This window comes from Crocodylus porosus, unplaced genomic scaffold (genome assembly GCF_001723895.1).
Source record: "Crocodylus porosus isolate Cpor-Errol unplaced genomic scaffold, CroPor_comp1, whole genome shotgun sequence".
Taxonomy (NCBI): Eukaryota; Metazoa; Chordata; order Crocodylia; family Crocodylidae; genus Crocodylus; species Crocodylus porosus.
In genome coordinates, this window is record NW_017728909.1 from 1,840,158 (window position 1) to 1,865,099 (window position 24,942).

A 24,942-nucleotide genomic window follows, 5' to 3' on the forward strand; every position below is an offset into this window, starting at 1 on the left:
TCGCATCCAGAAGAAATCATGCCAAAACATAAACAATTAACGTGCTTGAGTACGTGTGTGTAGCAGGCAGTAAGCAGATGTTCTTCAAAATTAAATTGCTTGAGGCAAAAGACAGACTTCTGGTACTTCCTAATTTCTATTACATTAGGAAGAGCTGGTAAATTTGGAGATCACTATATTTAAAGTAAATTTGCAAAAGCTAAATCTAACTATTCTTTTTATGTTGTAAAGTAAACAGCAAAGAAACAGTACATCTAATTTTTGAAATTCTTCTGGCTTTTCTTTTTGACCTTTGGTATTTGTATGTATCGATGCTCTCTCTAAACCATTGTACAAAAACACCTTGAAGTGTCAAGCTTTAAAAATGAGTCTTCTTTTCTCTTTCTCCTGTGCTGCTTGGATTATCTTGGCCTTGTCAAAATACATTCTCTAGTTAGAGGTTGGAAATATTTCCCTCCTGGCTCCTAAGTATTGATTTTTCAACACTCAGCTATGTCTGTCAGCTGAAGAGGTGAAAGGTGAAAGTTCATCCAGCACTGCCTGGCTTTACCTTCCTATTAATGTCATGCCCTTTCCACGTTTGATCAGTTTATGTGATCACCAATAGAACTGCTATTGAGCATATTTTACCTATACAAAAAATATTTAAGTCATCAATTATTTTAACACATTCACGTACCTTGAAAATTGAGGACACAAATATGTTGCAATCTTCTTTTTTATGTTTATTTAAAGAGAAAAAAAGTCTTGTTATATAATGATTGACTCAATTCAAACTTTCCTATCTTTTTATCTGAACACCAAGGGAAAGATTAAATTAACTGCTTACGACATAAACCTCTGTAAGCAATAATTATCTTTGTTGTTTTTCTTGCTCAAAACCAATGGTACTCTTTTACTATGGGGTTACCAATTTAATCCCAAACAAAGTATTATATGAAATTTAATACATTTAATAAATGCAGCTCAGTCCCCAGGGGGCAGCAGTTCAGGTCAGAAAATTTCAATGAACAATTTGGTTCAATTACTTCCCTGCTTAGAAAGGATCTAGCAGTGGTTATCAAGGCAGCGCATGACTTTCCATGCACTACAGAGGGCAGTATTGAGGTTCCAAAAGACCAACATTTTCTTTATTTGATTGAATCATGCTTCTTATGAAAAAAACCAGAGAACCACTTTCTTTCTAGCTTCCTTTTGGCTAAGGCTTTGAGTCTCTTGAGGAGCTCTGTCTTCTTGAGTGAACTATAAGCTTCATAAAAAGGTCAAAAAAAAAGTTTCCGTACATGATGACAATACAGTTAATATCAAAGGTGTATCAGCAAGTGATGCATTTGTGGGGGAACTATAACAAAGTTAAGATGAGTGTATGGGAACAATAGTCTTCAATACCATTCTGTTTTATTCCACACACATATGTACACAGGGACATTTAGTACATACAGTAGATTTGAAGTGGAATCATCAAGAAGTTTCTGGAGAGGCAGGCATTTTAATTATTTACCATATACAATGACTTCAATCATTACAACATTTTCATAGAGGTGTCTCATCATGTCATCTTTTGCTTGTCAACTGCCAATGAAGCCACATACGTCTCTACATGTACAAGGACAAGCCCAAATACAGTACTAACAAATCAATAAAACACTAAAAGCTTACACTGGAATGAAAATACATATTTTACTGCAGTACTGAGAGACCTAAGCTGTGATGAAGTTTGGGACTAGGTTTTACAAGGTCACCAAAGTGGAGATTTGTGTTTAACTAATATGCAAATATCTGTTAAACAGGCAGAGATTTCGGCCCCGCAAGCACTCCTCTAGTCCCTAGCCAAGTAACACTAATGTGACTGACTTGCAATCTTGGCTGCTTTTATGGACATACTGGAGCGAACTGCAATTTTAACTGTCCTTATAGATACAGCACATTAGACACTAATAAGAGTTGTCTTAATCTTCTGAAAATTTAGCTTATTTATTTTTGATTTTTTGCTACCTTGAGCTTTTCAGTATGGAAGCAGACAGGCATTTTTCTTTTCTTTTTTTCTGATCCAGTAAAGCTGTAGTTTAAACAACCACTTTTATGTACATATAATGTAAGCTACCCTTTACTGTATTAAAGAAAATATTTTTTGTGGCATAGTGGAATGTCTCCATTTTTCCTGTAACCGCATCTCAGATTTGAAAGTAAACACACATATGTGCTTGAAAAAAATAGTGTAAGAGAAGTAAATAATAGTGTAAGAGAAGTAAATAATAGGAATGCCTAGGGAGGACTGCATGATGGGTACCTTTTAATTTTCCTTATATGCTTATACTTAACAATACAGCACTATAATATCTGACTCTAAGGTGAAAAGTCACTGTGTAACTTGAAAGTCTTTGCTTCCTGTTTTTGAGGCTACATATACATTTATATTGTTATAAATACAATATACATGCATGTTGCATAAACTCACATAAAAAAAAATCTAAGTTATACTACAGTATTTTACCACCACTAGAAACTACATTGTGGCCATAGTTAGAAAGAATAAAATTTACAGCAATTATGTGACATTCCAAATGGTCTTAATTAAATTTTTATTTATTTTTTTACTATAGTAAGCAACAGATATACTGATTCTGGACTGTATATCCTACTTTCCTGTACAGTGTACTAAACCGTCTAATTTCTCCAAAACAAAACATGACCCCCATCCCCCAAAAAACAAACCCACAAAGCATTTTAGAAGCCATTAAAAAATTAATTTACTTGTCTTTTTCCTGCAAATACTACTTTACAAGCTATAATTGAATGAGTGCCTTTTCTCTTCTGCAAGCTTTCCCGACAAAATGGAATGAAAATAAAACCTATACAAACATATACATCCATGTGTTTAAATTAAATTGTATTTTATGGATTTTTTTCCTGTTAGCATAAGCCAGAATATATATTCACACTAGTAAATATTTAAAAAATGTAGATATGTAAAAACAGGAAAAATATGAACAGTTAGAGCTTCCATTACAAAGGAATACATTTATTGGGGGAAATGCTAATATATATGTTATTCAAATAATATCATTCAAAATAATTTCCAAAATTTTCCTAGTCTGGGCTGCTAAATAGTAATGATGTCTGCTCGATGCCGTAAGTGCTTGCATTCTTCCCCTGTGTTCCTTCAGTAAAGCTAAACTTGGAATTTGTGATACTACAATAATTTATGCAGCAATAGGATGTACTGGAACAAAAGCAGGATTATATTTTCCTTGGAAGATCCAGCAGAAATGGAAGCTGCTTTGGGAAGAAGAAAGCTTTTTCTGAAACAAACACCTGCAGTGGCTTCAAAGGGAACTCAGAAAAAGACCTTGGTGTATCAATATTATACTTTTCAAGCTTGTCCTTTCCTCTTTAAGAGATTCTCTTTATTTATGTGTGGACTGATCACACTTTCTTCCAGGCCACAAGAAACAGTAACTTCCAATTCAGTTAAGAACCTGAACTTTATCTGAAGATGCATGCCTTTTCAAAATGAAAATACATCACTCTGCCATAAAAATGCAGTTCCTCATGAACTTTCTCATGAATCTCAAACTGGTTAGACCGTCATCAAGGAGCCAACTGGTAAACCCTATGACATGTATGCCAGCGACCACTTCAAGCAATCACTCAAAGAAAGTACACGTAAACACAGAACCTTTTTCTGGTAAACAATAAATCTCTTTAAGAAACTGAGAAGGAAAATAATATTTATAGTTAGGGATGGTGCCTTACTTTAAACCCCAATGGAAAAATGACTAAACTCAGCCCAACCTCAAAAACTGGGATTTTGATTCTTGAATGCGCTGATCTAGTCAAGGAGTGCAATCACAGTGTTATTGATTTTTAAGCTTCTGTTGCACTGAGCAACAGGAGCTTCCCCAATAGCCATCTTCTTCCCTCCTATCAATAGCTAGGCAAACCTACACAGCGATAGAATAACTATGTACTGTTGAGCTGGCATGCATGCCTCTGAATCCACAGCTGGCACAAGCTGGTTTGGAGAACCATGCAGAAATGTTGCAGTCTGGCTGATTCCACTGGATGACTTACGTAGGCACTGGTGTGGGTAATCCGGTGTTAAGAGGACAAAGAAAGAGAAAATTATAGGGAATATTAAAGCAAAAAATGTATTTCTAGTAAGAGACTGACTCTAGACCATAAATCGATGTTCTTTGCCATCATGAGCCATGAGAATAACGTTGCGATTAGAAGTCCAGATCAGCCGGGCCAGTTTGAGTGCATTGTGTGAGCCGGGGGAGGCAGGCTGGACAGGGGGCACCTGGTATGTTTTAATGCAGCGGAGCTGGGGTGCCGAATTCAGCATTCCAATACTTCCCAGGAGAGAGGTGTTCATCTGCAGTTACAGAAAACAGAGTCCAGACTAAAGTCAACAAATTCCTTTATCTATATAAAGCAAGCTAAGGGGAAACAAAGCCTTTTTAGTTTGTCATTTTTTGAAAACTTGTGCCAGTTCTGGCCAGTGCCAGCTACACGGCTGCTATCTCACATGACCTTTCACTGAAGTTTCATTTAACTTACTCAAACAGAGTTGTTACTTAAACTAGTGGGAGGCTGAGAATCTAACCCATATGCTTCAAAAATGTTTCTGATTCTGCTTAATTAACTCTCCACAGCATGCTTCAAAATGAAACCTGTGCTAAATTTAGTAACGCTCAGTTTACTGTTTGCTTTTCATGAGGAGTTTATACAGTCAGTTTAATATAGATGATGCCTAGACTACATAGTATCTTAAGGAACATTTTTATGGGTATATTTAAGAGTTATCTCCTCCCTTTTTTTCCTTATAAGGCAACACCAAATTGACTTTAAAAAAAATTCTAAACAAAAATAAAAACAGAATCAAGCTTCTGTACGCTAGGCTCTGCATCAGGACCTAGACTCAAAGTTTAACAGCAAAATTAATGGTAATTTCTATCTTGCAGTTTGCTTTACAGCCTTTTAAAAAAGTTTCCTTTCATTCTCTCTACTCCATATTAAAATGACAAGATCTGAATCAAGAAATTAGCTTGAATCTACAACAAATTCTATCCTGTACAGTAAACCTCTACATGAAATTGTGTTTCAAACTGAGTCATCAAAAAATCATGAACACTATATATGCTTCTGTTGGAATATATCTAAACTAGTTAAATCACAAAAATTTGGTCTCGACCAAAGGTCTCAACCTATTAGATCATGGAGTTTAGCTGTAGAAAACAACAGGAATGGTCCATGCTCTTAAAGAGATAATAAAGCTTTATATTCCATTATATAAACAAAATATTATGAGATTTAACTTTTAACGGAGAATCGTTAATCTGTGGGCTTCCCATTTCTGTCGTTTTGTTTTTAAAAAAAAGGGGACCCCTCCCCTATCTCACACAACTTTACGGTCTCTTAAATGCTTGCATGTTCTTGGAAACCTCTCTATCTAAATGTGTTAGAATCTCGGGAAAAACAGGTAGACAATGGTCCAGCTCTATGCCTAAACCTTGTCGCTTGAAACCTTGGCAAATCTTTGGACATTTAAGATGTGTTATTGCTGATTTCATGTTCTGAATTCTGATCAGTACAAAATATAAACCATTACTTTTTCTGGTCCTTCTCAGCAGCAGAATGGTGTCAGAGAGTGTAAATCATGGCATCTCTAGCAGGGAGCATGCAAGCACTACTGACATTTTCACAATTTAAATCATCTTGAGTAATAACCCTTTTAAGATGACTAATGTTACTGATTTTCCTGCATTAATAATAGTGCCGAATAGAACACAGAGGGAAAAAAATCACTAGTGCACGAGGTCACATTTTAAAACTAAATGTGTAGGTACATTTAACTCTTTATGTAACACCTAGTTTAACATGGATGGATTTACACTAGAAAATCTAGCAATTTTCACTTTTCAACTTGTGCTTAAACATATGGAGATTATTTATTTGTTAATTTTAAAAGATCAGGTACGAGATTAAAGTCAATAAATCTAATTGCTTTCCCCATCCTCCTGAGTAGTTAAACCAAATATCTGCAACCGACTGTTGAACATTCTTGCAAATCGAATTCCTTGTTTCAGAAATTGGAGTATATTGTGGAGGAAGATAGTTCAGTAATTATTATGGCATATGCAGAATTACTGATTAACATCAGCCAATTGCGGTAGTAGATCAAAAACTATTAAATGCAAGCTGCAAGGCATACTGGGTCCAGTGTTGATGTCCAAATGCTAGAAAAACTCCCATCAACATGAATAGGTATTTGTCTGTCTGAACTATGTGATCAGGCCCACTCATTTCCAGAGCAATAATTTTTATATTTATGACAACGTAATGTTTTCATTTAGCACTACACAAACTTTACATGTAAAAATGAAGGACGTTAGGCATAAATGATGGTTATAGTATACAGCAGGGTTCCTCAATCTCCAGGCTACATCCCAGTGGGTTGGCTGCTGGTCTGCAGCACAGTTGCCTGCCAGACTGGAAGTGGCCATGGACTGGCAAACTGTGACCCCCCAGAGCCCGGTGGAGAGGCCGTGGTTCCTTCTGCAGGGCCTGTGGCAGTGGAGGGTTTGACCCACTCCCCCGCCCGGGAGTTGGGGGTATCCTTACCCGTCTTCCAGCCGGAAATTCCGGCCATGGTCAGCTGTGACTGCTGGGTCGCAGCATTAAAAATTTGGGACCCCCGGTATACAACTATCCCCCCACCCAGCTCTCTCTCACTTAAGAATCTGTGCTTCAACTGGCCTCTGCACACAGAGGAAGCAGTACCTTCCCATTTTAAATTTTAAAAGATTCTCGCTTGTTCAGATAACGCTCTGGTAACAGGAACTACATAAGCACCCAAGCTGGATATACAGATAGCAGTCCAAACTGCTTATTCATGCACATTTATACACTTATAGGAGAAGCCTGCATTCTACTGAGGTTCAAGAGCCTCATGAACTGGGATCTAGTTACCTTTGTGGATGTGCTTGTGTGTGTGTACACGTTTACATGTGTGGAAGGAGAAAAAATAAGTAGGGAAATAAAAGAAGGGAAAGCAAAAAAAAAGAGCTGTTGGGAGACCCACAGCAGCACACAAATTACCGGTGAAAGTTGCTGAGTTTATGCTTTTATTTCAACTTTAAATTCTGTAATTTCTTGATTTTGATAGTAATTTTAAGAAACTATAATACTTTATGTTGTCCTTTACTGGAGGCTATATTGGTACTATAATGACATTTGTTTTTTAAAGTCCAAAGTGTTGGTTTGTACAAATTCAAAGGTGGTCCCACCTACAGTACTAGTATTATTTGCATTCATCTTTGCATTATGTGCATCATCTTACCTGCCAAAAGGAGATATGGCTATCTGTGTTGGAATAAGTGGCAAGATACCGTCCATCAGGAGCAAAAGCAACAGCGGTTATTGGTCCTTTATGGCCATGGATAGTCTAATGGGGGGATAGGGATGGGGAGGGGAAGGGAGAGGGAGAAGGAATATAAGAAAATTCATTATTCAACACCATTATGATGTCATACAGATACTTTACACAAGCACTTTTAAAAGCATAGACAGCTACAGAAATATTATAGGTATGGATAAATATGGGTTATCGCTGTAAGTTAAAAACTAAATATGAACAAATGGCAAGTCTGGGAAATAGAAAACCAATGTAGTTTCAGTATTTAACTTAGAGTAGATTTAGCACTAGTGAAAGGTAAGGCAGAGAGCACCTGGGAGGCAGAAAGTCATTCTTTATTTTGAGGTCAGGCACAGTATGTGCAGGTTACTATTGTATCATTGCATCTAAGTCATGAATTAGGGATACTGAAGTAAAAGTCTGGACATCGTTGTTGGTAATGTGAATTAGGGTGGCTTTTCACAAACTAGTGAACATTTGTTCATTTTCAGGTATTCTGAAAAAGTTTTGTCAGAGTGGGATAAAGGGTTCAAACTTTTACTATTGCTGGCTTAATGAGAAGAAGAGGGATCTATACTTTTGTTGATTTTGCAGTAAAACAGCCATCCTCTTAGGGTTCAGATTCAGAATCTGCTTATACAGTTACCTTGGGTAGAAAAATTCCAAGCATAAAGAACAGATCTACACTTGCCCAGCTTTGTCTCCTGGGGAGATGATCATCTCCCTAGACTTTGTAAATGCAACAGAACCGGCAATTGAGGAACAAGACATTCTGCATGATGCTGTTCAGTTACACAATGAGTGTTTCACACTAGAGTTCCTCCAGGGCTCATTTTTTTGCCCCCCTAATTCTAAATCTCATTCTTTTTCACTGAATCCCAGTGGAGTTTATCACCTGCAATGTACTTGTTTGCAAAGTACATTAAGTTCCTAGAGAGGGCCTATACATTTGCACATATTTCCCAGCTTTATCACCCACAATACCTTTTCTTTTGTGCATACAGCTAAAAAAATAACCTCTCTGTCTGGATATAAAGGTACTATGTTACCAAGGAGAAAACAGCTGGTGTGGCAGCTAGCCCATAGAAACTGTGGATCCCTTGGACTATTCAGTTAAAATGTCTCCTGCCTACTGCTGTGGTTTTCAGTAACAGCCACTGGTTAATGTTAGTTCAGAGATCAGCTGATAGCTCCTTTAGAACAATCACATCTAATACTGGAATCACAGACTCCACCCTATTTGATTAGTATGTAAGGCTCAGCGATTGACTCTTAGAGAGGCACACATCATAGCCGGTACATTTTCTATCACCTTGATACCGATTATTTACTGGGTAAGTGACATGCTGTCAATTGGCAAACACTCGTAGAGATGTGGGGCATGAGAAGCAAAGAAAGCCTTCTTTTCACTAAGCTCTGATTCTTTTTAGCCCAAGAAGAAAGAATGCCCAGATGTTTCATTACTATGGGAGAAATAGCAATAGCAACATTAGGGAGAGAAATGGTAAACAGAACCCTCCTGAAACAGAGACTTCCAATATAACTCAGGCTGGAGCTACCTTCTCCTGATGATTCAAGGCAATCCTCCCCTCCCGAGGTTCTTAGTACTGCTGTTTTAAAAACAACCAAAAAATGCCCTTTTCCTCATTAATGATGTTTTTGTTTCCACTCATGCTTTGGCTGGTGAAGTTGATTACCACAGTCCTTTAATGAGATATTTTTAGCAGAGAAGAGGGCAAGACCTCTTCTAGGATGGTGCACTTCACTCAGGGCACAGTTTTTATGGGTTTCAGCTGATCTTTCTACTCAACAGGACAGTTGTGGAGTCTGTTTCTATTCAGGGCTTGTGCAGTCAGAATGGCTCAGAAACCGTCAAGGTATAATTCTTTTTAGTTATGGCTTCATGATTATGTACCACAATTAAACATATGTTAAGTAAAGAATCTGTAGAATAGAAGAGTTAATGCAAATTAAAATAAAATAAATCATAGGACAAGATACAATACAATAGGCAGCATCAATGTGTCTCATTTTAATGCTGGGCATTTATCATTACATGGGAGGAATCTGCTTAAGCAAGAACATATGACAAATTATATTTAAATTTAAGATATTATTATACAATTTATTAGTCATTACTGTGACAGCAATCACTCTTTTTGAAGCTTACAAACAATAAGCACACTCCCTTCTCTGTTATGTAGAGAGCACTCAGTACTTGGAAGAACATTTCTATTCTAATTACAAATTCTAATTGCTAATGAGAAAAAAAAACTCAAGACTGAATTGTCTAACAAGCCCCTAAAATGCATCTACAAAGTGTTAGCAAGCATCACCTTGTACACAGAATGGCCTCTATTTGCACTTTGGATGGGAAACTGCTATTGCAAGATATTTTTTTCCTTTCTATGTCTAAATGCCTTCTTTCATATCCAAAATGCGCAGGCATGTTTTCAACATCACTCTTTATTGGCAGTTCTCATGGAATCAGCAAATGAAACTGAACTGACAGGACACAAACTGAAAATTTTCATTCTTCCAAGTAGACTGGCTGTTTCAGAACCAACAAATTGTTCATGTTCTCCAGACAAGTCTCCAACACCTAATCTCCATCAAGACCCTTAATTACCTGCAGGAGTAGGTCAGTGATACTTAGGGCACGGACAGAAGTGACAATTTCTGCCCAATCTGGCCACAGAAAGAGGTTTGTAGCCATGACCAAACACAAGTGCATGGATGCAGACTACTTCAAAAAAGGTCAATTGGGTGAAAATCTGAACACTTATTGCATGTGGGGTTAGATGAAGAAGTTTCAAAGCAGAGCATCTTCTGTAACTTCTGTCAGTGCGATCTCCCGGCCTTGACCTGTTTTCAGAATGGGAGGGGGGAAAGGGAGTAGAGGGCATTTGGTCTGAGGTTTTTTCAGCCCCTGCTGAATGGTGGGACAGGTACATTGGAGACCCTCTCCCCCTGAGGTGAGCAAGGAGCTGCACTTCTGTCCCCGACTGTGCTCCAAGCTCTACTTGACTTTGAAAAAGCAGAAAGAGGGGAGAATACCAAGGAAAGGAGACAAAGAACAGGGCAGGAACCTAACTGAACCCATTCTTGCTTTCAAACCAAATACTAGTTTCCTTATCACAGTTGCTTTTCATACTGACGATTTAGTGGATCATGGGCTGTACCTCACTGTATTTGACCTGACCTGGGCCTATATTTCTGTATACCAAACTCTCATAGACTTTAATGAAAATTTTGGATGCTCAAGGAATGCAGGATCAAGCTTACAGGACAAAAGGTGCTCCAGCTGTTCATAATTGTTGCTAGTCATGGATTTAGAGGCACATGAGCAGTTTCTTGCATTTTGGCCTGTGTCCAGAAAAAGTACAGGAGCTGTAAATTCTACAAAATAATTCCATCGTTCTGACAAGGAATCTATTTTTGCATAAATAGGCTATTTACACGCTTAATTGTTCAAATGACAAGGAAAAATTATTTGATGTCTTAAGAATCTGTCATGTACATGGAAATGTTGGAAATCATCTCATAAGCAGCTCAGCTAGACCAAGGAAGGCATTAGAAGCAATGACTAGATGAGAGCTTAGGTATACACATTTCACTTCTAAATATCTTGATACTTCTTTTTAAATGTGCTAACAGCTTCATAGCATTTAAAACTGAATTAAATTATTATGAACAAATCTCTTGCCAAATTTCAGTTTGTAAATCAAAAGCAAGCCATTTGTCAAATGCAAGAACATAATATATCTTTAACTGGAACACCTTTTCTTTTACAATAGTTACTTTAAAAAGCTAGTTTTTAATTGCACAGCTAGGTGTTTACTTGACAGCTTGATAATTAAAGTAGAAGCACAGAGTGATTTGTTAAAAGGGAAGCAAGCTTGTCCAAAAGCAAGGTTCTCATCATGGAACATTTTGCATGGCCTATACTATATGCTTTTCTATATGGCAACTTTACAAGAATGCAATCTGATATTTAACATTCCTAATATTTTAGTGGATTTAATACTGGTAAAAAACATTTCTGATCAACAGGATTTAGGACTTTCCAGAGTATGGATACAGAGGTACCATGCACACAAAACTATAACACACACCAAATTTCCATACTGATATATTTGGACTCTGACTTGTACATCCCCTGAGGTAAGAAAGTATTTTAAAGCACTATGCTTATTCCACTGTGCTTCTCTACTGAGAGGGACATCAAGTAAATTAGTGCCAGTTGTAATGGTGGCTTTGTGAAGCAGACGAGTGTTTAATAGGAAGGAAAACTGAAACCACAGGCTTACTTTTCAATAGAACACTGAACGCAATAATCTTTTTGTTGAAACATGCTGACTGTGCAAGCTGTTGAACACTTTCAGGAAGATACTGCCTCACTCAGAGTTGAGCACATTTCAGCCCAGATCTTACTCTGCCTTTAAGACATTTGAGTGGCACTTGCACAGCTCTTGGGATCTAAGTTATTTAAAAGGATCCTATTCTAGTTCAGGCAGAAGCCACAAAACTGCTAGGACTCCTACATTCCTTACACATCTCCATAGTGGCCTGGAAAGAAAAGCACTTCAAAATGGGCAAATAAAGTCTACCTCCATCCAGTTCCATCTGGGGCAGCACAAAGTTCTGCAAAAGTCCCTGAATCCTTAGCTAAAAAAAAAAAGTTCACAGCATCTCTTTGATGCTGGATGTTAGTGGTGGTTAAGGCATTGAGGCTTTGTATTTTACACAGTGATTTTTTAAAATTACATAATACATAAACCAGCATTGGGGTAAAAAACAAAATGAGTTTCCTTCTCCACAGAAGAACACCCTCCTACCTGGACTACAGAGTCAGGTTCCTCTGGTCTACTCTCATTCCTTTTCACCCAGAGGGCCAACTTCAACAGGCAGGATGAAGGCTGTCCTCAGTCCTGCCTAGTCTACAGCTGGCTGCTTACGGTACTCTTAGGAAATGGAAGTTGTGTACTGACAGCCTCTGTGGCTGAGATGAGCCTAAAATTCAGGTTTCAGGTCCAGGGGAATAACCAGAGAAAAGATGAGCACTACCGCTAGGCCTTCCCCTCTAAATGGATATCAGTTTTGCTGTCAGTGAAGTGTAGTGGCCAATGACTTCTCTATGAGCTGGATGCCAACAGGGTGCTCTTCCTTTTAGCATATCAGACTAAACTAGATCCTCACATAGTGAAGTGTATAACTGACAACTGACAATATGGCACATGTCATCTTCACAGGGCAAAATCATTTCCCTCTGGGAATTCACTAAGTTGCATACTGAGACACTCTGAGGCACAGATGTCTTAGAGGTCGAATAGGGTTGGTTTTTAGAGGGAGAAGTTATTTTGCGATGAAGAGAAGTCAAGTCCTTAGATGTCTGATAGATGGACTAGGATGTGGTCTTAATGCCTCCTGAAGAGGTGGTTGGCACATTTCAGAATTATGCCATGAATTAGGTGTACGCTGAACTATATAATGGCATTTATACAACTGGGATTCCACTTCTTATGCATGTCCAGATGACATTACTCAGAAGACACTAGCAATGAGATAATGAAAAAAATGCACATTCTAGGTGCATTATACCTTGACACGCTAGTACAATGTGTTTTAAAATACATATATCCCTGCAAGAATTAACAAGAAAACAGACTCATTTTCAAATGCCCAGCAATGGTAGTTTGTATCTCTTGGCAAAGGACATACTCATGTATGTTTTAGCTTCAGCTGCCCTTCTGAAAATGGGAAAGCTCTTGGGATACAACAAAGCTTGCAGGCACTGTTCCTTTCCCACCGATCGACATAATCATTTACGTCCAATCTTGATTTAACTAGCAGCATGCAATTAAAATCTTTTGGACCATTGCCAAAATAAATGTTAATTAAAAGTTCAAACCTTATGTAGCAGATGAAGTGGAAGAGCTTTTTTTCCCCTCCAAAAACATAACACTGAACTATATTATTTCATGTATATTTTAAGATACAGTTTCAGTTGTATACTACACAGCTGAGCAGGCTCTTGGCAAGAAGGTTACAAATTTGAGCTCTTTATACACAACTGCAATTTTTTTTCCTCGTAACTATTTTAGACAGAACAAGAACAGTCAAATGTGCTGGAAAGAAGAAGCAAGAAGACTCAAATAGATTCTGGAGACTCAAGAAAAGAGAGGATAACACTGAAGGCAACTTCCAACCAGAATCCTAACGAGCTTTTTCCAAGTGTAGATGCTTAGTGAAAGCCAATTAAAACAAATTAACAAGAGCACTGAGACTGAGCACCCTTTAACTTCAGTGGAAGTCACAGACATTCAGCACTTCTGCAGGTAAGGCCACTGAAGGCTGGCCCTGAATCCATGAAGTGAATGGGATCACTGACCACAGAATCAAGTTTCTAATTGGTTAAAAAATATATATGCACTGCAAAATTTGGAGACACGTTTACCATAAGGGCCTACACCATTTTTGAAAATATGTCTTTTGTCTAGACAAATGCAATTAAGATGCTACTTTGAGAAATGAACAACCAATTGAAACTGGTTTCTGACAAAGAAACGTGCGCACGTCTACATGAGATGCTGTACTGCACAATATAAGCAGGCAGCTGCCTGGGGCAGGGGACAGTGTCCCAGCCCCTGGCCTGATCTCAGAGGGGGGTGGTCCGGACAGCAGGTAGCTGCTCAGGGCAGGGGCATGGGGCTGGGAGGCAGCTGCCATGGAGGCAGGACAGCTCCAAATCTTGAAGCCCTGGCCCAACCCTGGTGTCCCCTGCAAGCCTGGGGCTGGTCCCCAGGGAGCCTGGATCTCCCCTTGCCTGCTGTAGGGCAGCAGAGCAGGGTAGGATTAGCCCAGAACTGAACTGCTCCCAACCGGCACACATGTAGATGCGCTTCCCGGGAAAGCTTACTGCACAGTATTTTACTGTACAGTAAGCTTTTAGCAAATTAATAGCACATATAGACCCACCCAGTATTATTATTGCTTATACTCTGTGCCCAGTTTAAACTTCACAGTGCTTTAAATTGCAACATTATCAAGCACCCTCTGTTCAAAACTGGGTCTGTCACAGGCTTAACAACTGTAGTTAGAATGACTTACATGTGAGTAGCTGACGACTGATAGTCAGAGCTTACAACAGATTGCATTACAATAGGAAGCAAGATATACTGCTGCTACAAGAGGGCTTATATTAAGAATCTATTATAAAAAATTCTTAATGTATATCATGTATAAGATGTGTCAGTTTAAGCAAACCCCTGTGTCTTTAATGTAATCACTACTGCTTAATGATAAGGAAAACTAAAAGGCCAATTAATTATAGAACTCAATACTTAGACCATCAAACTCTTTAGCACTTAACAAGCAATTAATATTTGTCAATGAAAAATGTTTTGGTAATACAAAGGTGAAAATCAATAGCATTACCACACTTGTTGCACTCTTTAACCACTGACAATTTATCCAAATAACTACAATCCCTAAGAGAGCCAAATTGCTTTGATGTTTTAATTTATGGACTTTTCTAGCTGATGTTAATCCTTTAAAACAGAGATTTACCTTTTCTGTGAGTTATTCAATGGGCACTTGGCAATGTTCACCCTTTTATTAACTTGTCAGATAAATAAGCATATCACAAAATCCATATAGCTCAATCAACAGCATTCTGTTTGAACCAATGCACTTTGTTTTTAAGCTTGGATGGCTAGCAAGGCATTTTATTACTATGCTAAAAGCTGCATGGAAGGATGGGAATCACGTTACAAAATCACATTTAGTTTTTATTCTTGGTAGTTTAGCTTAGTTTACTAGTCTTTTATATATTTAGTTTATTATTTTTAAGCCTGCTTTTTGGGTTATTTATACATTTGGATCTTTACTGTTCTGAAGAAGTAAATTAATTGAAAGCAAAACATCTAACATACGTGCAATATAACTGTGGCACTGGCATGGGGCTATATTTTATTTTGAACAGGAGATACGGTGGGACAAAGCACAGCTGTTTGTAGTATTCTTCTGCCCTACCAACTGTTTTTTAATGGGGGATGGTCCTGGGAGACTATTTGACTTCTGCACCTGCCACTGTTGCTATTCTGTGGCATACAATATACTAAAGCTAAGAGCAACCTATTTCAAGGACCAGGATTTATCAGACTCTAAGGTGGGGTGAATTCTTCTGTCAAATGTGACTCTCTTTGTTAAATATTGTGCATCACTTCATACATATTATAGTTTTTTGATAATCAACTAAAATAATCATTTTAATTAACTAATGAACCATTGCAGAAATGTATTAATATTTTTATGACCTCTGCCACCAGCATGATCAGCACGTATTCCCAAAATTCTGTGGGTAACTTAACAAGAGGTAAATGAAAATATTTCTTATCAAGGACACATGCTCAGATCCATCCAACAGAAGCATTATACCTCAACGTATTAAAAAGGAAAAAACTGAATTTGAAATGTTCTACCAATGTGCTCTGACCAAATATCAAAAAAGAAGAGATTCTACAGGCACAAACCATTGAGAAGACCCTGTCTCCCTAATTGTAACTTGGCAAGTTAAAAAGATGCTATTCTCAACTTCTGCCTAGTTGTACAAAATAAGTCAATTCTCTGATAGATAGGCTATTTGAACTTTCAAAATTAAAAGACTTTGAAGCTCTCAGAGATTAACAACTACCGTGGATTAACAATGATTTTAATAAACGGCAATTCAGCTGTCATGTTACCAGGTTCTATAACAGCAGCAACCTACAACATTTTTCATTAGTATCCCTAAACCAAATACAATTCCAGTACTCTAGCCTAGGTCGTGATGGTCATTATCTCAAAGCCAATGCCTGGAAGAGTGCAACACAAACTCTTGACATTTTGGTGACAATAAAAGACACTTGACCATCACTGAAACCTCAGCTTGTAGACACAGCATAGCTCCATTTGTGGCTAGAAAAACAGCAAAAACCCTGTCCTTTCTCCCCTCCCTCCCCCTATCAGTAGGTAGCAGGAGTCATAAAAAAAAGAAAGATCCACCAGATCAGTGGCTCTCAGCCTTTCCCAGCTTGAGGCACCTCTTCACTGGACTCAAGCCACCACTTCATAACTTTTGTGAATTGAGTGACACCTCATTTAAAAAACTAATTGATATATTACAATGCTTATCTCCTTTCCGAGAGGCTGGGCAGTAGGGGTGGCGGTGGGGGCAGGGACAAGCCTGAGCCTATGCTTATTTGCTTATGTCCTTGTACCTTACGGCACCCCAGGGTACCCCAGCACCCTGGCTGATAATCACTGCTTTAGATCAATGATTTTCAACCTTCTATATACTATGGTTTCATGTTAATATATGAGTATTTGGGGGCTTCTCCCTCCCATCTAGGCATACAGAGAAACTGAATATAGGTGACCCACTCACACCTGTGTGTAATCCTCCTTAGAGGTTTCTGTGTAAGACCCCATGTCTCAATATTCCTCACAAACAGAGCCAAACAATCTCAAAGGCTTCTACTGGCAACCTCCCGTTGTCAAGGTAAAGTGCAGAGATTTTTTTCATACGCAGAACCCCGACCTGGGAGCTGGGAGTCTAAATCAATTCTTGGAATTATACTGAAAGTGCCAGATGGAGCCCAAGTACAATATGCTCCTTTTGGGAAGTACTGTTAAATAAGTAAACAGATGCAGTTTGTGCTAGTTGAAGTCTGAGCCACTATCAGGAGTAGCCTCAGATAGAGGGTTTGCTCTAATTCAAGGGTGTCAAACTCATTGGACCTGTTGGGCTGGATCCTAGACTGCAGAGCTCCCTGTGGGGTGACAACAGGGGCTAATGTAGTTGTTTGTGCCCCACTGCTGACATGCATCTTCAAAAATGCTCCATACCCCAGATTTTGGCAGGAGGCCTCACTCCCACTTATTCTGCCCCCAAATTTCCAGCCCCTCTGCAAGCCCTGCTGGGCAGGCAACATGGCTCTGTGGGTTAAATCTGGCCTGTGGGCTGTATGTTTGACACTCTTGTTCTGATCCAACTGGACGTAATGGTAGTGGCTAGGGACAGAAGCTGCACATAAACCAGTTTAAGTAATCATAAACTGGTTTAAACCTGCAACAGAATGTAAGTTAAGTGCACATTAACAAGTTTCAAAATGACTGAACCTGATTTAAGATAGACCTGGTTGAATGTATTATCAGACTTAACTGATTTGGGTCAAACCAGTTTAGGGAACTTCTGTACCAGATCCGTTCCTGGTTCAAGATAAATCATAGTCCCCTGGCATCCTAGCATGCTTTCCAGCCCTGGGCTGCGCTGTCTGATCCTGAGAGCTAGGCTGGCCCTGTACCTCTGCTTCCTAGCTCGAGCAGTGAGGGCTGGCTGACAAAGGGGTGAGGGGTGGGGCAAGCCCAGCTGGGGATGCAGCCTAGTCTTTGGGGGACTGCCCCCTCAGGCAAACCCTGGCTGTGATCTGGGGCCAGGGAGAGGGATTAAACACCCCTTTCCCTGTTCAAATTCACTGCTGGTTGCAAATATGGAGTACAAACCCCAGAGGCACCTGAAAGCAGGAAGACATGATAAGCAACCCTGCAGAGTCCTGCTGCTGTAATTCTGGACTGCAAATCCCAAAGACCTTGGGGGGGGGGGAGGGGAAGCAGGAAGAGGAAGCAAACACAGCCAGAGAACCGTGCATGTGGCTGCATTTCCTGAATCAAAGGTAAATGTCTGTTCACTTGTTCAGTTTAATCTGTGCAATTTAGGCTAACCTGCAAAGACTGAATCAATTCAGCCTCAGTTTTTTTGTCTGTCTGTATCTAGCCAGTATGGGTAGTAATGGTGATACAATAGATACAACTTCTCATTCAGTTGACAATGAAAAGAATATTTGATGCTAAAACTCCTATTTGGACATCAGGGAGTAATCCAGGATCTAGTCGGATCCTTTGATGACTAAAACAGAGACTTATAAGAATGTCAACAGCTTAATGAAACCACTACATCCTAAATGGCCTCACTATCTCTAACAGCCTCACATAGAAATTACTGTTCATATATGTCATTGCAAGTGTACACATCCAGTTACAAACATGTATGATGTAGATCAGTGTTTCTCAAGCCGTGGGTCGTGACCCAAAAGGAGGTCACAAGAATATATGAAAGGTCACTAACAAACTTTAAAAATGGATTCTTGTTTAAAGGAGATGGATTTTCCTTGCAGGCTGTGCAGGGCTGCTTCAGTATAGCTACTATGGTGAACTTAAGAGATTCCACAAATCATCAAAGCTTGAGCAATGGTGAAAAGTACAGGAAGCCATCTATAGTTCTGTTTCCATAGCACTCCTCTACTGTTTTGTAGCATACTACATCCATTTTATTCCACAACTATCTGTCATCTTATATTTATAAAAAAAATGGCCAATTTGCTCATTTCAGAATACATAATTTAATTAACTGGTAATTGAGAGCTCTATAAATGCTTATGATATATATCAACAATTGACTGGTATATATCAAGATCTACAAAAGATGATAGGAAGCAATCAATTTCCCATTATATCACTGACCTTTGATTTCAAAGAGTAGATTGCTATAGCTGTGCCTCATATATATATATATATATATATATATATATATATATTAACCTACATTGTAAAGATGTTTATGATCCAAAAATTCTTGATCTTTAGAGATTACTGTTGTCAATATCTATGTATTAAAACACACCAACATAAACAATTTGTTGCTTTCTAAATGCAGCAGCACTGACCTACTCACTCACTGAGAGGGTTTAAATATTAACAGATATTTTTACATACAAAATATTTAAAGTAAAATACATAGGTATGCTGGATTCCCAGTGATGCAAAGCTTGAAATTTTTTGAGTTCCAGCCTTCAATACATTTATTTTGTTTTCTTTGCCATTTTATTATTCCTTATGACTAAAAAAAAATAGCTAATAGCTAAGGTTCCTATTTTTAGTGGCACCAAGGACGTCCTGAAGGATTCACTTAAGAAAAACAAGCTTATCTCAAATCCGACTAAAAATATTTTTGGATAGCATTCTAGTACAAAGGGTTCACCACAAGTGGTACTTCTTGCATTATCATAATGGCTGAATTGAAAAAAAAATTTTTTATAACTTTAATCTTTGATGGCCTACGTTCTCAATGAAATATGGAAAAGCCCTCTTTTCCCCATTCTACCTCTGTCATGCCACTCACAAGAACGATTGCCCATTTTTCTTGTGTAGCCTAGATTCTATAAACGTATATACAATCTGCTAATCAATGTCCATCCATGTACATTGCTGTAGGTAAACAACAATCTGGAATAGTCAAATGTGATGGCTTTGCTAAGAAAGCTCATTTTCTATATCGACTGTATTCATATCTTCTGGTCTTGCTCCTCTTCAAAACAAACAACTCCCCCCTGTCCCCTCCTCCCCCCAAACCTATCCAAAGCATCAAATTTTCTAACACTATTTTATGCTCTTATCTGCACATTTTATAGCATGAAGCTACCCAGAATGTAGCTCAAATTAAACACGTTTCTGGTGTTTAAAGTTTTTATCATTTTCACACCAATAATATTTTTCCAAGATGGTTTTTCCAAACATTAAATGTGATTTAAAACATATATATATGTTTATTACTTTGAAAGTTTTCAAAATAAAGCCAGTCACAAATTTAAAATTATTTTAAATAATTAAATGCATAAGTTCGCTCAAATAATTCAGTTAACTGCAATAAGATGAAATCCAGTATTAGGAAAGAAGAAAAAAAGTTGTATTTTAAAATTTTCTGTCATCCAAATGGTTTCTCAATAATAACAGGATAAAGTCAAAGCAAGCGTATTATATATTTTTACAACTGAATATAATATATGACAATTTTTAATCCTCCAATAATATAATTTTGCATCAATCATTATGATTACTTGGTATTAAAATGTGAATCGCATGATTTGATAGCCAGAATACAATGAGAGCACAAAGTGACCTTGAACAGCAGTGTATAAAAATACATTTATCACTGAAATGGCATGCTGGCTGTCAGTCAATATATGCTTCTCATTTGTTAGGAAGTCCTCCTGCTGTGATTCCCTCATTACAATTTGCTTTTACTTCCTGGGCAAATGACAACCAGAAAATGAGGCAGCTTCTTTCTTGACCAAACTTAATCCAGAAAAAATTAGATGACAGCTGCAGCCATCCAAGTGTTACAGGGTGTTTTACAAAATATTTCTAAAATATATCGCTATATATCACTAAATGCTACATGATGCCAAATAGGATAACCAATGAACTAGTCTCATATTCTCTAAGACCATCACATATTATTAACTTATACACGTGGATCTCCAAAAAATCAATCCAGTCGATTTTTCACACACGCTGATGTTTACAAACATATGATTTACATTCACATTTTAGGGAACATACTGTTCTTTTCAGTTTAAGATAGTTCAGATGACACTATCAAAATTCATATGGCAATTAACTCTTCCCCCATACATATAAAACAGATATTCCCAAATGACAGCATTTGTTTTTCCTCTTGTATGCTCAGTTCTATTCTTGTCTAGCTACGATTTTTTTAATACTTTACCAGCAACATCGAATCTGAAAACCGGTATGCATTAGATAACCGACTCTTACTGCTCAAGTTTAATCTGTGCAGTGCAAATTAAAGCTTTAAAAGAATTACTAAAAGCTGACAGGCTAAATGCTATGCTATAGTTTACAGGTCACATCTTAATTTTTTTCCTAATGGTTCACTATGTAGCGGCCAGGAAGATAGAACAAAAAGCAATCTCCAGCAGGATTTTCATTTTAAAGGAAAAAAAAGTCATACCATAGAAACTTTATATATACATGTATTTATAAAAATAAAGTTGGTTCATTAATATCTGGACACAGCATATTACCAAAAACAAAGTAAACAGGTGAATTTAGAAGATGCATAAAATTCCCAACAACCTGCATCCTGCAACTTTTGAATTTACAAGTACTAACTGCTAGAAAGCATTGACAGTATTTATTCTTGTACCACAAATCCCATAAGGTTGATGCTCAATAGATGGCATGAAGTTCGGATTGACATCTTAGCTCTACAGAGCACGTTATGTGAAGAAAAACCTTTGAACATTTTCCAAAATGCACAATGCGGAATCAAAACCACATCCATTATAAAGACTATATTTAACTAACTTCCAACATGCAAATCAAACCCTTAATAGGAACAGTCACATAATTGCTAGAAAATTAGAACGCATTAAATAATATAATGTGGTATAAAGTACATTAAAAAATGATGTTACTAAATATTGCAGAAAACAAATAAAAAGTTATATTGTTCTATCCAGACAAAGCTTTTCTTCTTTTCTTTCTTTGGTTATTTGTCTAATTAAGTTCTAGTTTGGAAGACCACATTTTGAGTTAATTAAACAATAAGATACTTAGGAGTAAAACTTCTCCTAGAACTATTCTATTTCTCTTTGTTTAGAATAACTTGGATAAGGTGCAAAAAAGCAAAACTTACTTTTTGCTCTAGAGCCCACTGAATGCTATTACTCTTGTGGTGCACACAGTTTGCTGCAGCAGTAGATCAGCAATATGATATGTCTCACCAGTTATTCATTACCAATGTAAGATAGATGCTTAAAAAAAAAATACTATAACAAGAGTTCAGACATGTAAGCCACACCCATACACTCAAGTACATTTTGACATGAATCGTACAAACGCCTTTTCCACAAAGGGAAAATGTTCCTCCAAAAAGCAAAACAAATTTGTAATTCACTTACCTTAAAAGTTATAATTCACTGACCAAATCTGATCAGAAACACAGACTAAGAATTTAGATTTATGAATGAGAGCTAAAATAGGGAGATAACATGAAAAGTAAGCTTCTGTCATTAAACAAACTTCAGGATGAGATATGTCAACATTTTTGTTCTAAGATATGATGGAAGACCAGAATCCTTTTACAAAAGAAATAATCCAAATGTTCCAGTTTGTTTTAGATATGATTTAAAAAAAAAAAAAAAAACAGTAAGTACTTCTGTATCTAGATATCACATGGTTTATTGTGTCAAATGCAAACATCATAAAATTACAGTACAATCCTTTCAGCTGAGGAACCAACATAGAGAGTTTATCATTCCATATTAACAGCTCTCCTGATTAATAGGAATGCCTATTACAAAATAAAGGCTGATTAGATTTAATACAAAATAATACTGCATTGAAATAGAGATCTCACTGTATATAAATATGCCATTTTTTCCCTTCTAGATTCCTTGTTTACAATAAGGAATTATTGTACAATTTATTATACAAATATATAAATGGTTAAAAGCATTTGCTTTGCTTCATCTGTCTTATTTCATTTAATCTCTGTTTGATAAATCCTGTATCTAAGGCCTAGAGCTTACAACTGTACACCTCTATAACAAAGGGCTACTCATTAGCCCCTTGTTAGGTAAGACAAGAGAACTCTGGCCCTAAACCATACGTACCTCTTAGCCTTCACCACTGGCCAAACCTATTTCTATGGGTCATTTTTTCACTAAGGCTTTCTATTTAAAATAGGAGGCATTACACTGACCTCTGCAACCTGTTTCTTAAAGCAAATAACTCTCTCAATAGATAAAAAAAAGCTCTGAGTGTTGTATTTATATATTTAAATTATCCATGGTGATGATACCATTTAGACTACGGGGAAGTCTTATTGGCTAATCTTTATTCTGGGCTGTGTCAGTACAGATCACACCATGACATCAGTGGGAATAGATCACTTGAATGAATTAGGAAGAATTTCTCCTTAAACATTTTTGTTGCTGGTCCAATGAGTCTTCTCCCCAACTTTACTCAGAAAAGGTTGAAAGAAAAACTGTAGGGTACATAGTTAAGATACAGTGTCATAAATGTGTGTTGAGCACTTGAGGGTATTTAACCTTTGGCTTCATGGACTTCAATACTGGGAAATCTGCACAAATCCATAGCACTCCCCAGTGACCTGGGACTTTAAACAAAAGCATTTGCTAACACGTATGGGGCAGACAGTGCCAGCAAAATGAGCTCTCTCTGCCAGCATATTAGGGTTTGTCCTTCAAAAGTATTTTGCGCCTTAGAAAAATAGCTATGTTAAATTTATGGAAGCAACTGCCTATTCATACTTCTCCTCTATTCACTCTCTAATTAACTTCAGCCAGAGTCCCAAACCTTTAATAAGCCTTAGTCAAAGTCTAAACTTTTACTCTTCATCAAAGACTAAACGTTTGCTGACTCTGCTTCCATCCACTTCACCCCTCGGCCACGAATTTCTAGGGTTAGAAATGTTATTGTTGAGATGCTCAGAACCACCACAGAGATTTGGCGTTCCAACTCCAATTAATTTTAAGCAACTTTGAGGAAAAAAATCTTAATTTCAAAAACCAATCCTGCAAAAAGTTACTTGCATGTGCTTGCTTATGTCTGTTTACAGCGCCACTTATGCTTTAGATAGAAAATCGAAAACAGCTGCTTACAGTTTTATCGTTATTCATATTTCTTTGCCTATTCCAAGCTGCAAGTCTAGCAGAGATGTGTAACTGCCTGGAAAGAGTGGTTAAAGTTAAGTGTGACTACGTGTGAAAATAAGCATAGGCACATGAGCATTTCTTTACACAATTAAGCCCTGGAATTGCTGCCAGATACTAGGATGGGAGTATCATCAGTGATTGGAAGCTGATAGGGTGTTCAGGGTCTACTGATAAAATGCTACCCAACATCTAATGAATCCTGCTGGGACAGTGCACCACCATATTGTCTCAGCAGAAGGGTTTTAAGAGTGACACTGCACCTGCAAGCATATAACGACCATTTCTTTCTTCCTACTCTTCCTTCTCAGATGAGATATTTCTTTATTCCTCCTTTTTCTGAGCTTTATCTTTATTTCTAGTCAACTATGACAACAAGAACAAATGAAGGCAGCAAATGCACACTGACATGCCATAATATAAATATTTTTTGTATCGAGAGAGGTGCTCATGTTAACATAGTGACTACGTGGCTGGGTACAAGTACTGGCCCACATAACAAAATCCTCTAGACAAGGATTGTCCTAAAAAGAGAAAATCACCTTCTTCAGAAATCTCTCCTTAAGTTGCAACTCATTATTTCAATTTGAAAATGTTTGAGATGCAGATTTTCCATGTTTTCTAAATTGCTATCGAAAGTTGACACTACCTTCTAAACCAATGAAAACTCTCATATTACTACACTGATGTAATCACACATCACAAACTGCAGCTCTTTAAAGAATGAAGCGTAGTGAGCAATAGGTAGGCAGAGAATTTACAGCACAGAGGCTCTGTACTAATTCGACATGTGGAGCTCTACATGTGGATGCCTTTCGTGTGTGCGCCAAGAGCCAAGTGGAACACGCTACTAAAAAAAGTGTGTCCGTGCAGGGAGTCAGTGTGCTTGCATTTTCAAACCCTAGCTCACTGTGCGCTAGCTTCTCCAAACAGACAAGCCTT

The 24,942-nt window shown here is 37.6% G+C and overlaps 1 protein-coding gene across 3 annotated transcripts in view; it reads right to left on the reverse strand.

Annotated features, from left to right (window-relative positions):
• Positions 1 to 1,379: 1,379 nt before the first annotated feature.
• Positions 1,380 to 24,942, reverse strand: part of WDR7 (WD repeat domain 7) — a 299,401-nt gene continuing 275,838 nt past the window's right edge. For all 3 annotated transcript variants that reach the window (XM_019531753.1, XM_019531750.1, XM_019531752.1), the window contains exons 26-27: positions 7,346 to 7,450; positions 1,380 to 4,378 (exon numbers count right to left, since the gene is read on the reverse strand). In XM_019531753.1, coding sequence (XP_019387298.1) covers positions 4,175 to 4,378; positions 7,346 to 7,450 — 309 coding nt within the window. In that variant the 3' untranslated portion in view covers positions 1,380 to 4,174. The remainder of the gene's footprint in view (positions 4,379 to 7,345; positions 7,451 to 24,942) is intronic.